We start from the raw sequence: 19,662 nt of genomic DNA on the forward strand, positions 1-19,662 counted from the left end.
GTGCACTTTTACATTTCACAATAATTCCTGGGATGACACCCTGCATTTTTGCACTCTGTGGGGGCTTCACTGAGGAGTGTAACATGCTTCGGGGGGGTTGCTGTTCACTGGAATCCACCCCCAGCACTAGAGGGGGCCATGAGACAATAAGGCTCACATTGGAGCGGTGGAACGGGAGGGAGAGACACTGGTGTGCCTGGCCCACCCAATAAAAAAGTGACCTGGTATGCACTCTCTGCACCCCCCCTCACACAGCACACCTGGGATCAAGCCTGAGTTCCCCCCCCCCTTCCTGTGGAACACATGCTGTTGGCTGGCCCACTGCTGGACAGGCCTTTCCTGACCGCTTGATTTTATTTCTTTGCAGCTGTACTTAGCTGTGCTTTTCAACCAGAGTGAAAGTGCCACATAGCAAAGGTTACAGACGCAGCCCTCCTGTGCCGTGATCAGGAAGCTGAGGGAGGGAATTCCCTGATCTGTCCCAGGGTGGCGTGGTCAGTGCCAGATGCGGCAGTTTGGGCTATAAAGGGTTAAGCTCCTCCAGGACTGGGGGCAATGGGAGGACGGCGAGGGCTCTAAGGCCCAGAGCGGTTCCAGCAATAACCCGTATCCGGTTACATTCGAAAACCAAAGGATGCGCTTATCACAAGCATTGTGACACAAGGCAACTCTGCCGGAGATTTCTGGGAATTTATTCTTCTGATGTTTCACAATGAGGAAAAAAACACAATTAAAGAAATCAAAAGAGGAACAAAGAGAAAGCTAGCTCTCTTGGCTAACATTAGCAACACAACTCCTGTGATCTCGAAACAGAGGAGGCGACGTCGTACCGTTGGCTCAGTTAGCGCGCACGCCCGAGAGTGGGGCGTTCTCATTTCGCACGAAGCGATCTCCACAAACTACCGCAGAGACGTACTCACCCGGAGGAAGCTGTCCAGTGATCCATTCTCCATGTACTCGGTCACTATCACTACTGGTTTACCTGGCACGGCACACATAAAGAAGATTTTACAATTTGACAATGTACATATTATTGCTCTTATACACCTCCTTATTTAAATGTCCCAGAAGCTCAAGTCACTGGGACGTAATGGACAATTCCACAACTAATTAAAAAGATTTAAAAACGATGACAGCATACCTTTCAGAAAAGTTAATGGTTTAGGAAATGATCCCACTCCTTTTGGACACATGGCTTCTGCTGCCAGTATTAAGCACAATGAAAATCAATCATTTACTTATGTGAACAGAGGTTCTCCGCAAAGGTCATGATGATATCAGAAGACAACGGCTCATGGTTATGAACTTTAGTTGTTACAAAGCTAAATGATAGAGGAACTGTTTTGTTTTTGTTTTCACCTTTCATTGTGTATACATACTACATTTCTGTGCTACTTGTTCATATAGGCATAAGTTGACAGACAATTAACAGACATGAACATTATCTGCTTAAAATTTCAGCCACAACATCTCTATATAAATTATTTCAGTATTGTTTAGGTTAAGTATTTCTCATGTCATTGTTGTTAATGACGGCACTTTACTGCTGTGTTGGTAGCTATTAAACAACAATTTTAATCTATACAAAATAACAGACAAAGGATGAATGCATGACCTGTGTTACAGTAAAACACAAGCTGTTGCTACAAACTGGACAGAGGTGAGAAATTACAGGAGAAAGAATTATAATTAGACCAGGGTCATATTTTACATCTCATTCTTTTAGCTGAAAAGCATAGTAGCTAAAAAACACAATGCGTTTTAGAGTATATATATCATTTTTATGATATTAAGAGTAATAAACTTTAAAATAGCTGAATAAAAGTCCTATATTGTTACAGCACAGTAACTGTCTGTTTGTATATAAATGAGTCCATTTAAAATGACGAGTGTTTTACTTGTGCTGGATTTATGGAGTCCTATCCGGATACCTACCTATGGGTGTTATAAAAGACACTAAGTTTAAGAGCGGCATTTTTCACAGGCTGCTCGCTGGCGGGACCCCTGCCTGCTCAGCGCTTCTGGGACACGCCCAGGAAAAGGCTGCCAAGCTGGAGCTACGCTTCGCCTGCAACATTGCAGCAGAAGCAGCTCAGCGCTCGTAACAAAGAAGTGTTGGAGAAAAGGTTCCGCCCTTTTTAAGAAGAGGATGTGTATGGAGCCGCAGAGGTTCAAGAAATTCCAGGCATGCACTGTCACAATGGCCTAACTGAGCTCAGAGAAACTGTCCATAAGTTAAATCAGGCCCAAAGGTTCTATTTTCTGTTGTCCTGACAAGGTTTATGGCCCTGGTCGCTTTTGTGGTTGCCTTAAATGCCACAAGATCATCTGGGTTGGAATAATACCCCCCCTCTCCGAAAGCCTTGATGAATCTGCCCCTGCACATCAGTAGACTACCTTAACAGGTTCAGCAATAACAGTAAACTCACGAACCCCTCACTGCCTTAACCCTTTGATCCCAAACCCAAGCCCATAATCAGCTCTAGCGTAGCCGGAGGTGCCCCGCAAAGCAGAGATGTTTGGGCAAAGCTCTGGCCAAAAGCAGCAGAGTAAATGAAGTGTGAAAAATCGGAGGATTATTCAGAATTATCTCGGGCTCAGTCCATGTGCAACGCAAAGTGCAGGCCACGCGAGTCGCACGGAAACCCCCACGGCAACTGGGGCTGCTTTTCATCACGCGCGCGCAGCGCGGGTCAGCGCGGCCCCCACCCCCCCAACCTCCCAAACCGTATCCTGGGAGGACAACCGAGCTGCCGTTACAAATAATTATGCTTCATGTTTATTTGTTCAGCGTTCAAACTTTAGTAATGCAATGGTGTATGTTTTATTTGATAAAAAAAAAAAATCAATTTATTTCCCTTCACTCAACAATAAATAAATCAATAACTACACACATTTTGCAAAACATTGAATACTTTACAAAATGTAAATAAACTATAAATACACAATTACAAAGAAGCAAATTAAACTTGTTAAAGCACAATCATATGTCCTATCCATAGATCACACTAATGCAGTTTTGCGACTACTGGTCGAGATAAAAGCACTGCTTCAGTAAAGCACTATTAAATTAAATGCACATAGAAAAGAGTAGTTAAACAACCATCAAAACTCACTGTTCTAGGATATTTTATTGTGAAGCAGCACGTAGACTTAATATTCCCAACAGGTTCCAGGATTACTTCTGCTGATTTCTTAAGATCGCATGCACCGCTACAAACGTAAGCCAGAATTAATAGCAATTTCAGCTGTCTTAACTTGTTAAGATTCTTTTCTGTATATATTCATTTGAAATAGGCGGTAGCTGTAAATTGCTGAAAGGGAAGAGTATATGTGCACCTGCATATTTTACACGGGGAAAGCTAAACAGAGACTGCCATTTAACTATCTTGGAGCAGGGCAGGGTTGAGGTAAAGTTCAATAAGAGACACACTTAAAACACACAGGCATGTACACACAACCAAAATAAATATTAATATGTCGGTGAAACTGTCAGTGGAAGACAAAGAAGCTGTGTCTCTTGTATAAAGGCTAACATGTCTTAATAAAAAGCAGATTATATATATATATATATAAATAAAAAATATAGATATCAGCCAACTTAATGATATTTATTTATTTTGTCTGCTAATACCCAGTACTAAATCACTGGAACTTTTAAACCTAATAAATGTGATTTTCATATAGATCTGGCACTGAGCAAACAACAGGAAAATAACTGCTGGCAGCTAATGGAAACCAGGCCCAAACGAAAGAGGAGCACCGGAGGGGCGCGCTGACTTACTGGTAAAAGTATGATCTCCTCCATCTCCATGCTGAATCATTCACAAATGGGAATATGTCTATTGCAAACACTGTTTGCAGTAAAGTGAAAAATTACTTTTAGGCAAGACTGCCGGATAAAATCTCAGATAGGGGGCATTTAAAAGAAAAGAGTGCAGAGCCAGGAAGGGCACTTACTGCGAGTGACCACACCCTCCAGCCGGATGATATTGGGGTGGTCAAACTGGCCCATGATGCTGGCCTCGCTCAGGAAGTCCCGCCTCTGCTCCTCCGTGTAGCCCGCCTTCAGCGTCTTGATGGCCACGCAGATCTCCTTCTTAGAGGGCAGCTTTAGGCGCCCGCAGCACACCTCACCGAATTCACCTGCAGAAGGAGACCAGGGGCTTTTAAGAAGGCAAAAACGGAGGGAGCTACCCCACTCTGGCTGCAAGGCAACAGAGGAACACGCCCCATTATGTAAACAATGCTCTTCATTTTCAGCGACATCAAAAGCATAAAAGTTTTCTCAGCAGATGCATTAAAGAGATTACAGCGCTGTGTGTGAGGAATTAGAACATCGACCACATGATTTACGCATTCTGGATGCCTACAGAATTGACATTGATTATAAAACCCTGACATATTAGGCATGAGGTTATTTCTCTTGTGTCGTTTTCTCATGCAAATACAGGGAAAGTGATCCTGCCAGTTATTATACTCTGGTTCAGAAAGAGCAATCCCTGCAGTATTTTAGGTCATGCAGCCTTTTCACGGGCGAGCACTTCAGCGGAATGAGCAATGGCACCGATTTCAAATAAGGAAAAAAAATATTGGATATGATGTCATAGCAGCCACGTCGCGGGCAGAATCGCGTCCAGCTTCAAGGACGCATGCGTAACCATTTACAGTGTTTTTTTGGGACCAGCGCTACTAATGTCTGAAAAACCTTAATAAAGAAACTGCAAACAGCAGCGACAATGTATGTTCTTGCGATGCTACAGTTCCTTGTGTTTGATCACATAACCTTGATCTCAGTCAACAAGATGCTAAAACACACAGGGACATTTTTATTACTGTAAGAGCCCCAATTTGCCAAAATTACCTCTTCTGCTATTTTATTATTAATATTATTATTAATATTGCTGTTGTTTTATTGTTACTGTCGTTGTTGTTTACAGCTTTATAATTAGGCCTACGGCAAGTTGGTAAGTTTCTGGAATCATATAATTCTGAAGAACAGAGTTCATAAGCGGATTTCTGAAATGATCTGGGTGGTTTTGCTGATGACACGTAAAGAATAAGCCTGTCATTCTTGAGGATTTTTAAGAGGCTGTTACGTGAATAGGAGCCCCGCGTTTCCAGGGCCACAGCCGTACACGCTGCAAGGTGAGTTTAATTTTGCCAAGTGTATTAATGCATATCGGCCTTATTATATTCACCAGGAACTGAACTACTCAGAGCTGCCAGGGGCCTGAAGAGCAGACACACCTGACAGGAAATTCTGATTTGTGGGTAATAATTACTAATAAGTGATGTATGACAGGTTTAAAGCAACTGCTCAGAGAAGAGTTATAGCTCTTTGTTTTATTCTGTGCATTACTTACTCGAGTCTCTGTCAGAACAATGTGTTCCTGTGGCTCTTGCTTAAAACATCAGGGATCGTGGAAAGTCTTTGTGTGTGTCTGTGTGTGTGTGTGTGTGGGGGGGGGGGGGGGGTGTATGTGTAGGGCAGTATATGAAGTCTTCTACCTGCACCAACCACCTTGTCGATGGCAATGCAAGAGGCGTCCAGTTCTTTGGCAAATTCATGGACGGCCTGACTGGGGTCCTCGTAAGTGTGCGGGTCCACATAGGTTCTTACGCCTGGAAGCCTCACTGAAATGTAACACATGACAAATCACACATAGTCACACCTACACCAGAACACGAACGATCATTAAATGTATCACTGAAAACAAACCATACAGATCGAGTCAACTACAGTAATTCCCAGACACCATGGCTTAGGGTACTAAAATGTATCTGTGTACAAGGGAGAATTTTTTCATGCCCATCTAACTAGCCAATTGATGAGGCTTTACAATTTTAAGGAAGAACATTAGTACATAAACATACATACTGTAACTGTGATGATTAGGGCATTTCTTGCAACATAAATCTGTTACCAATTCTGGGTTTTCTATATATAGTTTGTTTATTTGAGATAGAGGAACAGCATGGATGCCTGGATCCCAGCATACATATATACTCAAATAATAAGGCAAAGTAGAGCCACACGGACCAACAGAACACACAAACAGTGGCGCTTACAGTGACCGTTTCCGTAGTTCATCCTCTTCTCGTCAGAATGCTTTGATCTTCTGTGCCCACAAAACCTGCCAAGACAGTGTTAATTATGAATTACGCAGAATGATACACTACAAACCAGAACATAACTTATTAGCCTCAAAATATCCTTTGGATACAGACTCCAACCTGCGAAGATCAGCTCTTTGCTTCAGAAGTTACTCATTGGGTCCATCTTGTAAGCACAGACAAATATAATAGTAAATCTAATAGTTAACTGTGATAGTTAAGAACACCTAGGGGGGGTCAGTGTCGTGTGAGAGCGCATGAGGCCACTAACCGGCTAACAAGGATGTAGCCAACCACCGTCAGGAAGATGATGACCACAGCAGAGCAGATGGCGATGAGGATCAGCTGGCTGTTCTCACTGGTGATGGAGAAGGCTGTGAGGGAGAGGGCAGCGAGAGAGGCGTCAGGCCAAGCCGGCCGGGGGGCGCCGAGGGGGGGGGGGGGGGAGGGCAAACGGGGGCCGCTCTGCTCCATGCGCTCCACTTTCCTTGTGTCACCCGGGGGCCCTCGTGCCTGGGGAGTGCCCCAATAAACTCCAGCATGTATTTTTGCTTCGGTCGTCAGCCTCTAAAGTCTTTACGACATCAAGCTGCAACATCTCGGCCATTATATTTCCACATGTCCATCGGGGCTGTCAGAGCCAAGAGTGGTACATGGGAGAACAGCAGGAATCCATCATCTAACTGCTGTTAATGTTGAACACGTTAACGACGGAGACAACAGCTTAGCTAGAATCCGTAAGATAATGGTTACAGTCAGATTGTAATACATGCACAGCCCTTCACATCATGGCAATCTGTAGAAGATTTACCTAGTAGGAGACACTGTATAAGTGTGAAGGAGAGGGACTTACATTCCGGGGTGGTTTCGAACTCGAACTTCTTACTGCTGCTGCCGTAGCCGGCGGCGGTGCGAGCCCGTATCTGCACCGCGTACGTGGTGTCCGCTTTCAGGCCCGTCAGAGTCACGTTGGTGCCTTTGGCCCTCAGGATGGTGTAGCTCGTCTCTTGCTCCTGCTTTAAAACGCAAGATTTGGGGAACGGTGGGGGGATGGGGGGGCGGAGTTGGGGGGCACATTAAAACCTGAGTGTAGATGCTGGACCCAGAGCCCCCCTCCCCACAGGCTGAGGCTCCCCCTTCGCAGACATGCGTTTATGATCGGGTGCCACCCCAGCACTGGATGTTTCTTCAGCATTCGCTTGATAAATTGCCACCTTTATATTTTCCACGGCATCTCTAATGCTTCTGGAACCCTCCCGGACCTCTCTAACTGTGAAAAAGCACAGGATTCACAGGCAGGCCTTACGCTCAAAGCCATTGCTTCCAGATGTTCTCCTAAAAGGCTAAAGCTGCTGAGGAAAAATGAGTGGCTGCCTGACTTACAGTAATATAGGAGTCACGGGAAACAAAGGCCTTTTGTCGGGTCTCCCCTCTACTGTGCTCGTATGTGACAACAGCCCCGCGTGTATAAGAGGCTTCTGGATCCGGTTCAGCATCTTCATTTCAGGCACGGAGACAAATACATTTGCACTTCATTGAACTCCTGAACTTTGCGTCAGGCCTGATGACCAGAACTACCACGGTTGCGCATTACGTTCAAATAACTCAAAGGAAATCATATTTGTAAAATGACTTTTGAAATCAAGCCAGAAAAAAAGCCAACAGCCTATTATATTTCGTGTTTGGAGCAAAATTCATTTCTGGATATCAGGCATTTCACATCATTTCCACGTCAGATAGAAAGCATATATAATCTTTAGTTAATGAATCTTTTTTTATTATTTATTATTTTATACCAGACAGAATTAAAAAATAAATTGAAACACAAACTAACTTTAAAATTAATGTAAAACAAAGTCTAAACTAATTAAAGTCTATAGTTTTATCTTCTTATTACAATTGTAGAAGAAAATTATTTCAAAACAGAACAAAAAAAGGCCTTTTATAGCCTAAGTGGTATTGCTTACATCTCCCATTGCCACATTTTCAGTACAGGTTCACAGTTAGGATGGAGTCCATTCAAAAGTATAGGGGATAAGGCACCAGACAGAATGGAGGAGCGAGCACGCTCTCTCACATACACACGATGCACACACACACACACACACACACACACACACACTTCACACTTTATAGAGACTCTCCATTCATTTCTATGAGCATAACCCTAATCCCAACAATGACAACCTTAACCGCTTAAGTAACCAAAAAAAAAATACAAGACCTTTGGCATTTTTACCTTTTTGATTGCAGTCACAGATTTCTATAAAATTGAGTTTCCCCTTGTGGGGACCGAAAAAATGGTCCCCACAATGTCAAAATAACAGGTTTTTATCACATTTTGGAAAAATTATACACACTCTCTCTCTCACACACAAACGCACAAACACACGCAGACAAACACACTGTGGATAACTGAGAGACACAAGTTGATCTATGTGCATGTTTGGACAGCATGTGGAAATCGTAGTGCCTGCAGAACTGCAGAAAGTCCCAACAAACACAATTATCATGCAGAGGAGCCCAGATGCATGCTGTTCAATTGTTCATAAATTTACGTTTACTTGTGTGACACTCAAAACAGCCGCTATAAACAGCACAGCCTATCAGGCACACTGAGCAACACTCCAGCTGAACAGAAAGTTGGAGTGTTTAAGTTTTCATTTTGTTTCTGAAATCAGTGCTGAAAATTTTTAAGATTTTATTTTCACGAGAAAACCAGAAAAAAACAAACAAGCCATAAGCGTTTGGAGTTATTATCTGTCCGTGTTTCTTGGACTTTAATATGAGGTTGGTGGCTGTAATGGTTCCTGCTTAATCTGTCCCCAGATCAGTTTCTCATCTTTAACTGTAGCCTGTTTTGAAATAGCTTCCGAATGACCCAACAAGGCTGCTTACAAGCACAGCACCTACCACTGTATTGTTTGTACATTAGAGTGGGTTTCCCAGATCTGTTCGACCTTCTGTTCTGTTTAAACCAGAACCAGTGAACGAGAGAAAAATGTACAGCAGCCAAACACAAATACTGTGAGAGGAAGGTTACGGCTCTGTCGAGCAGCACAGCTGACTGCTTTCCTTACTTTTCCATGTCCTCATGTCAGGTACATTTCTTTTTTGGAAAAAAAAAAATTAAAAGAGTTTTATACCTTGCATGGGACTAAGCTGCTTATGTGCAACAACTATCACCGTGGCTCTTCGTACCTTTGAATGTTTTTTCCAGAGCAGTACTTACAGTATAATATCTTCGTAAATTTATTATATATAGTAACCTTTGATGGATAGTATTGTACCGAATGAGGTTTTGATTGGTGGCTGCTACTGTGACTTTGATTACAGGGAGATTCTTAGTTTCTATAAGCAGCTGATGCAGCAGCCTAAACCCCATTAGAAAGTTTGGCGCTCATTTTCCCCCATCGGCTGCTATAGCCCAGCAGGGTGATATAACAGGCAATGGACACCCTGATGTTCCCAAGTTCAATGTGTCACTGGGTCAACAAGGGAGGGGCTTGCCTTTCACTTCTTTAACCAATCACAGTCTTTGTTGTATGATATCAGCACATTGGTCCCTTGTTTTCTGTTCTTTTTTCTTTTCCAGCCATCAAGCGGAGGGTGGTGTGTGACATATGATCGGAAGGCTGCTGTTTCAAGCCTGTTTTAGCTTGTGAGAGTTTTACTTACACAAATATGTTGAGGGCAGAGCAAAAAATGATTGTTTCAGAGAGATAACCAATTATATTATCGAATAAGTGACTAAAAGAGGTGGAAGCACGACATCTGATTGGTTGGTCCCACCCCCTCTAGATGCTTAGACCCACCTCCTCTGCGATCTCATTCCTTATTTTTCTGAACCAATCATTTTTCGTTCTGCCCTCAGAACATTTTTGTGTAAGTAAAACTCCTGTGATCTTGACTTTAGCCATAGACAGAAGTACTGTTTTATTTCTCTACCTTTCACTTAGCTAAAAATCAGTTGAGACACTGAGTCATGCTAAACACTTAAACGAGTGATTCTCACAGATGAAAGATTCATCATCATACAGTTCAATTTGCCTCAAAGAAAAGCCATTTTGTGCCCATGATGTCAGAAACATTTACGAGCCCATTGCAAATTCCGGCTTTACAGTAAAATGGCCTTTAATCAGCCAGGGATTATCGGGTCACATTCACCGACTCGCCGTTGCACCTGAGGCCAAAACTTAAAGCCCTGTTGCTTGTAAATAATGAGGAATGTTAAGGGGATTACCAGCGACCCATGGCATATCCCACAGCGTGGGCACTCAACTGATTGCCCACAAAGAGATTAAATAAAGGTCCTCTGGGCAGACAGGAAGGTGGCAACACACATTGCCAGCTTTCATTTTTGCCAGTAAAGTGAGCAATAATGTTACAGGATTTGAATTCAGCATCAAACCGTAAGACATCGGTTAGGCTGCTGAGATAGGAAAGACGACATTGCAGAAAAATGCTAATTCTCACACTCAGACCTCAGCAACACGTTTACTGCACATAATAAACTTTCAACTCATTAAATCAGATGTCTGTGTCTATGTCTATGTCTAATAATATAAAAAAACAGCTGTCAGTGGACTCCCGGGTACCCAGTAATGTTAACACTAAACCCTAGGAGGGAATATGATATGACAATTTATATAAAACCACCTAAATATGAATATCTGGAGACAACATAAGGTAACCAGCACAACTTACTCCTTGTTCCAGTTACATATTGTACTTATAGTAGGTATATACTCTCTTACGGAAAAGATTTTTAAAGTTGATAGAAAAATTGGATAGGATCACATGTAAATACATAATGCTGATGCTTATCTATGATGATCTATTTTCATACACACAATTTATTGTAGAAGTAACTTGAGTGACATCTTTGAACTTACCTTCTCATAGTACTTGACTTCATAGTCAAGGATGATCCCATTGGGTCTCTCTGGCTCCAGCCAGGACAGGGAAATGCTCCTTTGAGATGTCTTGTTCTTCCGGACGACTGTGACAGGAGAAGGTGCTGCGGACATAAAGGGGCAGAGAGGGAGGGGCTTACTCTCCAGAGGGCTAGGGGCGGCAGTGCTGGTCACGCAGAACATCATAGCATGCAGAACGTATTACAGAGAATCATCATAAACCATGTGTCTGCATGGGGCTGTTGTATACTGTCTCTTCAGCCCTTTGAGAAAAAGCTCTCTGCCTTTCTCTCAAAGGACAAAGAAGGACAGAGCAATGGAGAAACATCACTACTCAGGCCCCCTGTGAAATCCGCACTATGCAGAGTGTGTAACTCCATTCCACTGGATCTGAACCTTGCTCTTTCACATCCTCGGAGCTGCCCCAACAATTGTATCCTGGGGCAGAGCAGTTACAGTAATTGGCACCACCCGGGTAAAATATAGTCGAATAGCCAAGTGCACAGGTGTCACCGTGACAACAATGTCACGTAATTAATTACAAGTGAATAAAGGGTGACTTGGATTTGTGAGGCCAGATGTTGGTTTGCTCTACGACCTCACAAGGTCCCAGTCTGCTGTCCCAGTCAGGCACAAGGCACTCTGCTTCCCTTCCGTATTTTTTCATTGTCTAATTTATTATTGTTATTATTATTTTTTTTTTCTGCCTACAGTCCTGTTACTGTGTGGCTGCACTGGGGAAATGAAGGCATCTAACTGGCCCACAGTTTCAATTTTATTATCCCACAGGAAAAAACTCTGTTGTTCTTTGACATGTATGATTATACTGTACAAGTCTGTTTTTCCTTTCTGCACATTTCATTAGAAGACATCCAGAAGGACAAAGGCTGTTTCCTGCCATCGTCCTCTCTCATCTGACAAGGAGCCAACATTGAAGTTTTAAGCAATTATTTTGAATAATATCAGCTATGATCTGCAAGGTCTTGTATAGCAAACTAATTTCTTAAAAGACATTATATCTATTGTATCCATAAAAACAGAGTACAGCTAGGATGAATGTGTGCGGCCCTGAAGGAATCTATAGTTTTTGCTGCCAGAATTGAAAGCAGATGTTAATTTACCGACATTTTGCCGATACTCCTAAGTCTGAGCCAATCTTCAAGACGGCGGCACACAGCCATGTTTGACAGAGACGCTGAACTCAAGGATAAAGGCGAGACAGTGCCCTGAAGAATTACTCCTAAAGCCACCAGATCATCCCCGTAATTCATGGAGGAAGTTAATCATCTCAGCACATTGCAGATTTACTTTATATATTCCACATCGCCTTGGGATCCATGTGTTGGAGATGGATTCGTTGAGTATGGCAGTATATAGATGCACACACACATCTGGACAGAAACCGACCATAAATGCATACACTGCCACAGCTGAAGTTGCCATAGCTCAGCATGCAGGTCTACTCCAACAGGAACATGGCCTCCTCCAGTTTCTCATCTCCTCTGCACGGCTTCGGCAGCAGAGGCCATGTCCGTCTTGCTTACCCCTCAGCACGTCTCGCAGCATGCCAAGGACAAACACTGGCAAACGTCTGTTTAGTTCTCTATACCAGGTTCTGCCCACATGCTCTCTAGCCACAGAGCTCTGTGTAATAAAGGGTCCGTCAGTCACACAGGGCGAGAGATCATTTACGGCCTGACGTTCCATCCCAGGCTACAGCTGCCCCCCCATGGAAACTTCATCAGAACGGAATGGAATCTCCTTCGGTAAGCATGCGCGACCCGCTGCTTCCGGAAACGTCCAGTAAAAGTCAGAACACGTCTGCGAGGTGAGAGTTAAGCTGTACTTTGCCGTGGCATGCGGTGGGGGTGTCGGGGGCCTGTGGGGTCCAGTTGGAACCGAGAACAGAACCACATGATACAAACAAAAAAGCTTTGTTTACTGCAGAACGCATCGGGAACAGGATGCATACTGCTCAAGCATGCTGCATATACCAAACTAAAGATGGAGAGAATACAAGAAGCCAAAAGAAAATGAGTAAGTCAGGCACTGATGCCAGGTACAAGAGTCTAACCCGTAGTCAGGGTTACCGGGTAAAACAAAACACAACAGACCAATAAATAAATCTTTTTGGGAATTAGGGACACATGGAACTAATCAGCACAAAAAAGCGCAGTCACCTGACTTTCCCTCCTGTGACGGCCACACACCCCCCACACGGTCATGCTCGCTTTGTTTGTGGGTCTGGTTGCAAGCCCACTTCCCCACAGCTGATGATGTAGCTGTCCTTCAGCCAAATGCAGTTCAGACGAGCATCACAGCTGCACGCTGGAGGCAGCTTGCTGCGGTTTCACACTTCCATCTGCTCGTACCCCACGGCTCTGCACAGACAGCTAAGCTATAGGTCCTGGCCTGAAGAAGCATCACCACACAGACTCAGTCTCCAGGGATTCGCATTCTCTAGTAATGCCCATTGCAGCTGCAATAAAACAATGTCTACATTTTTCCTCTGTTTTGCATGTTTGTGCACTACACTAATGAGGTGCATGCTGGGACACGCATGAACAATGATAGAACCCTCCGCGGGTTCCCAAGGAACCCCTTCGACCAATCACGAGGCTTCTTTCCCACAGCCATAGCCTTAATGCCAGAGTCCCTTGTGCCATACAGAACAGGCTGGAAATCAGGAGTCGCCTGAACAGTGTTAAAGGTGTATTTACGGCCTGCACGTCTGGGAATTTAAAGGCATGTTAACACAAGGAGTGAAAGGTATAGCAGGTTCGCGGCATACAGTTCACCAGGTTGAATTCACACAAATGGCCCACAGCCACAGGAAGCCTGTCCTTACAGACGTCAGGGTTTATATAGTAGGCTCTAGAAACATCTGGAAATGGACGGAAAACTAAAACACATGGTGGACTGGAGGATAAATACAACAATGCAAAGTCAAGTTATCCAGATATAACTGAGATTCAGCCCTCAACCCTAAACCCAACCGTAACCACGACAATTTAGGTGTATCTTAGGTGCACTTCAGATAAAAAGCTTTGAGAAGAGTAATTTTCGTTCACACATATGGAATGAGAAGGAGGATTTTTTAAAAGCAAAGTCAATTGTTTCCTGCGCAGGAAGGATGGCAACCTATTAATCTTGTGTATGTGATCGCTTCCTATGCTCACTCTCTGTGACACCCATAACCTGTGCCTTTTAGACCGCTTTGAAGTCCCTGCACTAAATCACCTTCCAGGCCCTTCACCCATCATGCTTAAAAGACAGAAGGGAACTGACAGTACATAGCCCCCATCGAAGAACAAAAAGAGACACTCAGCCATGGAGGAAACCCAATCCAAATTGGGAGCAGATGTTTCTGAGCCTGAAATGTCAGGTCCTTAACTGTAACCCAGAGAGCTGCGACCTACACCCCAATACGGTAGGTCTCTGTACCAGAATACAGAAGAGATCTGGCTGTTGTGAGTAACAGGAAAATATCAGGGGTAAAAAACTGCAGTAAAATAGGAAAGAAACCAACATCTATACTTTTGAAAATAAAGCACTGCTTCTTGAACCAATTCAGCTGCACATATCTGCCGTTTTATTTTTCTCGGTGTATGTTTGTATGCTTACAGGGGGGTCAACCACACCTGTCATTATTTGGGTCTTTACGATTTACCGTACCATAACCTCGCACTGTCCTAAATGGGAGGATGAAAGCATTTCTCAGCTGCATTTTTAACGTCAGGCAATGACAAAGCCTGTCATTAAATATCTAGCTATACAAGTGTTAAAGCACATTTTTAACGATAAACACTATATTCAATCCAGGGATCTGCTGAACAGCTTAATAATAATGAAACACAGTGACGTTATATTGGACACGGCCTGAGATGGCCAGTGACTCTGCTGCTCTAAAAGAGGGAGGGGCTCACCAGCTTGGTTTGTTGTTATTGTGACTGCTGCGTATTGCCGCTGGGTGGGCGCCAGCGCGGAAACACCATTGAGGGCCTCAATCTCAAAGGTGTAGTTGGTATGGGCCAGCAGGTCGGCCACGGTGACCGTGGTGTTACTGAGGCCCGTGGGGCGTGGCAGGAAGCGGACGGCCCCCCTGCAGGGTTCGCACTGCTGCTGGCCCCGCCCACACCGTTTGCAGACCACGTTGAAGGTCACGTCCTTCCTCCCTCCGGTGTCCGTGGGCCAGCTCCAGTCCAGGATAACCGAGGTCTCATTGATAATGGAGATGACATTCCGGGGAGCCGAGGGCGGCCCTGCAGACACAGCAGACGTTTATCAAAAACTGGGTCATGACATGACTTGGTGAGTCCGCGTTTCCCCTACGAGGGTCTTCACATGCTACACCCACGGGACCAGAAAGTAAAGGCTAAAAAAGACAGAATTAACCTAAATAAAGACACCAGATCCAGCTAGAAAAGCCAGTGCAAAAATACACATGATTTTTTTTTTTGGGCAAATTATCACTAAGAACACACATTAAAAACAAAACGTCTCCCTATAAAATAAAAGCCTGACCTCTGTCCTTCTACAATAGCTGTGATTTGAGCCAGAAAAGCCATCATGTGCCACAGCAATTAGTCAGTGTTAAGAATTGACAAGGGAAAACATGTCCCCCTGAACTGGAGCTTGTAGGACTGCTCTGTGCTTTGATCTGAAGCTGTAAAGACCGGTGTTTGACAGATACAAATGGTGGCTTTTGCTTTAGAACTTGACTCAGGGCTTAATTCCAACATTTCTTAAACCATTTCCCGTTCCCTCCACAGACCAAGAAGAGATGATATCAAATTTATCCGACAAATCACCTGTAGGGATGTTCTTTCGCCTCTCAGACACAATAAGCTGCCTGTGAGTGTAATAAAAGAGTCCACATCTGCTTTGGTACAAAGTATAAGCTCTGTACAGACACTGTTATCCCCCCACATCTTTTGTGTATCTTCTGTTCTTGGGAATGTAGAATTATCACTTAACGGCAGTAAGGTAAAAATGTCGGTCTTGAAGTACAACAATGAGAAAGCAACGAGTTAACCAAGTGGGTGCAATGAAACTGCAACGTGAGAAGAAATTACAGTGTACACCCTTGAGGCAGCTGTCTCTGAAAACTGAGTGAAATCTCAGAAAGCAGCACAGGACACCAATTTCCCACAATCCTCAGATCAGGTTTGACGTCAGAAAATGGAATGTTTTTACAATTAAAATACCTTTTTAATGTTTCCAGAATGAAATGCCACTGTTACAATCATGCACAGGACCAGAAAAAGCACAGGCTCACCGTTGTTTAAGAAGGTAATTTGGTGTAGACAAGTACAACATAAAAAACAACGTCTCAGCCCATTTCATTTAGATTTACATATCCCCCACAATCCACTGCAGAGCAGCGCCCAGTCACACAGCTGTCAGGAAGTGGGCTATAACCATTACGGTGAGAAACCAGGACCCAGATTCATCCCTCTGTACATCTGCTTAATGGTATTTGACACTGATTCTTCATGGACTGCCAATGAAAATCCTTTTCAGAACCATGTGATCTACAGCGATTCTAAGCCACAAACAAAGTCTAAATACACAACTCTTGGAGGATGGAGATTATACCTGATTGCCTATCTCAGTTGATGTATATCTAATTACTTTAACAATTGACAAATGATTAATTAAATGCTGCAGCAGCACCGCAATTTCACTGATATAGTTGTATTACAACTAAAATATCTAACGGATTAATCTACATGCTGCTTATTAATATCTCTTATGAGCAATTACTTAAAATAATTTAATATTAAATTGTTAAAAGAAGGGCATTTGAGTGAGATGTTAAATAAGTACAGCTTTAACACAAATAGTGTTACAAGATGGTTACAGGGGTTCTGTGAGTCTCAGTGTGGAAGATTACTACATTCCAAAGAGATCCATAAATTTGCTTGCTGGCACATTTTTGCCATGTTCATACCAGCATTGTGAATGAAACAAAGCTGACCGAGAAAATAAAGAGAGAATAAAAACAGTGAAAAGGGGAGAGATGACATCTAAACTCTGAGAAAAGGACAAATGGGGAAAAAATTATAGACTTAAGAGCGAAAAATGGGTTACAAGGACTCATTTCACACTGATAAACATTCCTCACAAAACTGCTTTAAGCCTAACAAATCACATTTTTCAGCTGCACAGGAAGGCAAATTCGTGTGACATACTTTTGGCCTTGCTGTGCCAGCTTCAGACTAGGATGAAAAATATCCTATCCTATAACATATCATATATCGTATCCTTAAAAGGTAACACTTATATTTTGCATTGCAAACATAAAGGGGTTTAGACATACTTTAAAATATCTTGTCCCACAGGACCAATCAACCCTTAGTAATTTAATATCATATTTCATTAATAAATGCTCACTTGAACTGCCCTAGTCATGGTTCTGCCAGACATCCAGACCATTCTACAAGAATCTGGAAACAATAAGAGAAAAATGCCTGAAAAATGAAACCACAGAAGAAATCCATATGCACCCATCTACGCCATGGACACTTAATGCAAACAGACGGGCACGGACCTTTATTTATAGGTGAGCCAGAAGTGCGTCTCTGATCCGTGCCGGCTCTGTCGCATTAGGAGATGGGCCTGCTGGGCCGCTCTTAATTGGTTTGTTTTATATATTTTGAGATGCTCTGAATACAGACACACTGCACGACCTCCATATGACCTTGTCTTGTTCTGAACTCTTTCTCTGTGTCCGTGACTGACGTTCTCTTAACACCTCCCAATTAAACAGCCTATCTGAGACGCTCCGGGTGCGTTTCATCTTTAAGAGCTAGCGGGCCACCAGCCCATCCTGCGAAATGCCGTCAAGATAAGACTCGCACCTTCTGCCCCAGGACCTCAAGCGGCATTTCCGATTCATATTCAGACGAGCAGCTGCTTCTTACTCTACATCCAGCAGATGCAGCAATTAGCCCGATTCCTTCGAGGATGTATTTAGTCAGATCTATTAGCACGCCAGCTATTGAAAAGCATTATGATGAAGTTACTTTGCGAGCTGATGACTTTCTTTTAATTAAGATGCTATTTCTGATTGCAGAAGCAGTTGTTAGATTCAGCACAATGCGTTTGTAATCCACTGTACAGTGGAAATAGGTGCTGATCTTCATGGCCCTTTTAGAAGTCCATACTGTGTGTCTTGTACACATGTAATTTGGCCTCAGATTCATCATGGTTTTCAGTTTCATTCACTAAATCACTGCTAATAGCCAGAGCATAATTTATAAACAGTATGCCTTTGACTGTTTGAAAATTTGCTCTGGAATCTGCCTGCCACATGTATTTTCTGCAAAAATAGTCTATTAAAGTTATAAACGATCTCTGGGCGAAGCTCAAAAACTCTGTAAACAGACCATAATACAGGCAGTCCCCAGGTTACGAACGAGATCCATTCCCATAGTCTTTAAGTGGAATTTGTAGGTAAGTCGGAACAATAATAATACAGTTCAAAATAAAAACAATTCAGTTGGCCCCATTTGCACTGCAACTTTCCTCATTGTGGTTACATATATTGCAGGGTCTGCATAAGAAATTAAATGGGATTTTTTTTGGGAGTTAGAAGTTTAACAAACACCATTATTTTTGTTGTTCAGCACTATTAAACATTAAAAATACCACTAAAGGATTTCAAATGAATTGATTATACAGTGGTACCTCAGAACTCGAATTTAATCCGTTCAGAACTGCGGATCGAATCCTAAAAAGTTTAAGTTTCGAATTTTCCCCATAAGAAACAATGGAAAACCAATTAAGTGGTTCCCGGCCCCGAAAAATTACATCTAAATGTGTTTTTTTTTAGCATTTAAACAAAAAAGGAACCGGATAAAACAAGAAGAGCATATACTGTACTAAACACATCTAAGCACATTTATCAAAACAGTAATTTATAAAGTAAGAAAATAAATGTATTCAAACAATGTGTAAAGTAAAAAAAAACATTGTGTCCTGCCCCGATCGTCCGTGTGCCACGCCCCCTCGTTAACCCCGTGTGGAATCCCCGTGTGGAATCCCCGTGAGGAATCCCCATGTGATCAGTTGTTTCTGGTTGTTGTCATTAGTCGTCTGCATTTCGTCCACGTTTCAGTTTGTTTCCCCAGTCCGGTCATTGTATTGTCCGTCTGCGTTTTGCCTGCCTTACCTGTAATTAAACCCCGTATTCCCCGATACTCTGACGTCTGCGCCTTTGTCTCCGGCACGACAATATTATTATAATTAAATGTATTAATGGTTTATTATTAATATTAAAATAATTAATTAATAAGAAATCTTTATTTTTAAATGTATTTTATTATATAATGTAATGTAATATTATATAATTGTCTAAATGCATTTTTACTGTCTAAATATATGTATTCAGCTAGTGTAAACATGCACGATGCTATCACAGCGAATGTGAGGCTGAAGCGTTACCCTTTGTTTTTGCTGAGAGACGTGCCGCGTGACTCATTTCCTCGTCCATACAAATTATCTTAGTTCGGCGTTCACGGTTTGACTTCTGAGATTCAGATCGAGTTCTAGTTAAAAAAATTTTCAAACTGGTTGGTTTGACTTTTAAGAAATTCGAGTTCTAATGAGTTCGAGAACTGAGGTA

At 42.8% G+C, this 19,662-nt stretch overlaps 1 protein-coding gene across 4 annotated transcripts in view; it reads right to left on the reverse strand.

The window, feature by feature from the left end:
* The window catches only part of LOC111852079 (ephrin type-A receptor 3-like), a 76,883-nt gene that overhangs the window by 15,390 nt on the left and 41,831 nt on the right, over positions 1–19,662 (reverse strand). For 2 of the 4 annotated variants that reach the window (XM_023827605.2, XM_023827607.2), the window contains exons 5-13: positions 14,960–15,295; positions 11,013–11,137; positions 6,971–7,133; positions 6,389–6,491; positions 6,073–6,137; positions 5,512–5,637; positions 3,961–4,146; positions 1,142–1,201; positions 921–982 (exon numbers count right to left, since the gene is read on the reverse strand). In XM_023827605.2, coding sequence (XP_023683373.1) covers positions 921–982; positions 1,142–1,201; positions 3,961–4,146; positions 5,512–5,637; positions 6,073–6,137; positions 6,389–6,491; positions 6,971–7,133; positions 11,013–11,137; positions 14,960–15,295 — 1,226 coding nt within the window. The remainder of the gene's footprint in view (positions 1–920; positions 983–1,141; positions 1,202–3,960; positions 4,147–5,511; positions 5,638–6,072; positions 6,138–6,388; positions 6,492–6,970; positions 7,134–11,012; positions 11,138–14,959; positions 15,296–19,662) is intronic. The other 2 variants (XM_023827606.2, XM_023827608.2) reach the window with 2 other exon arrangements.

Source organism: Paramormyrops kingsleyae, chromosome 16 (genome assembly GCF_048594095.1).
Source record: "Paramormyrops kingsleyae isolate MSU_618 chromosome 16, PKINGS_0.4, whole genome shotgun sequence".
NCBI lineage: Eukaryota > Metazoa > Chordata > Actinopteri > Osteoglossiformes > Mormyridae > Paramormyrops > Paramormyrops kingsleyae.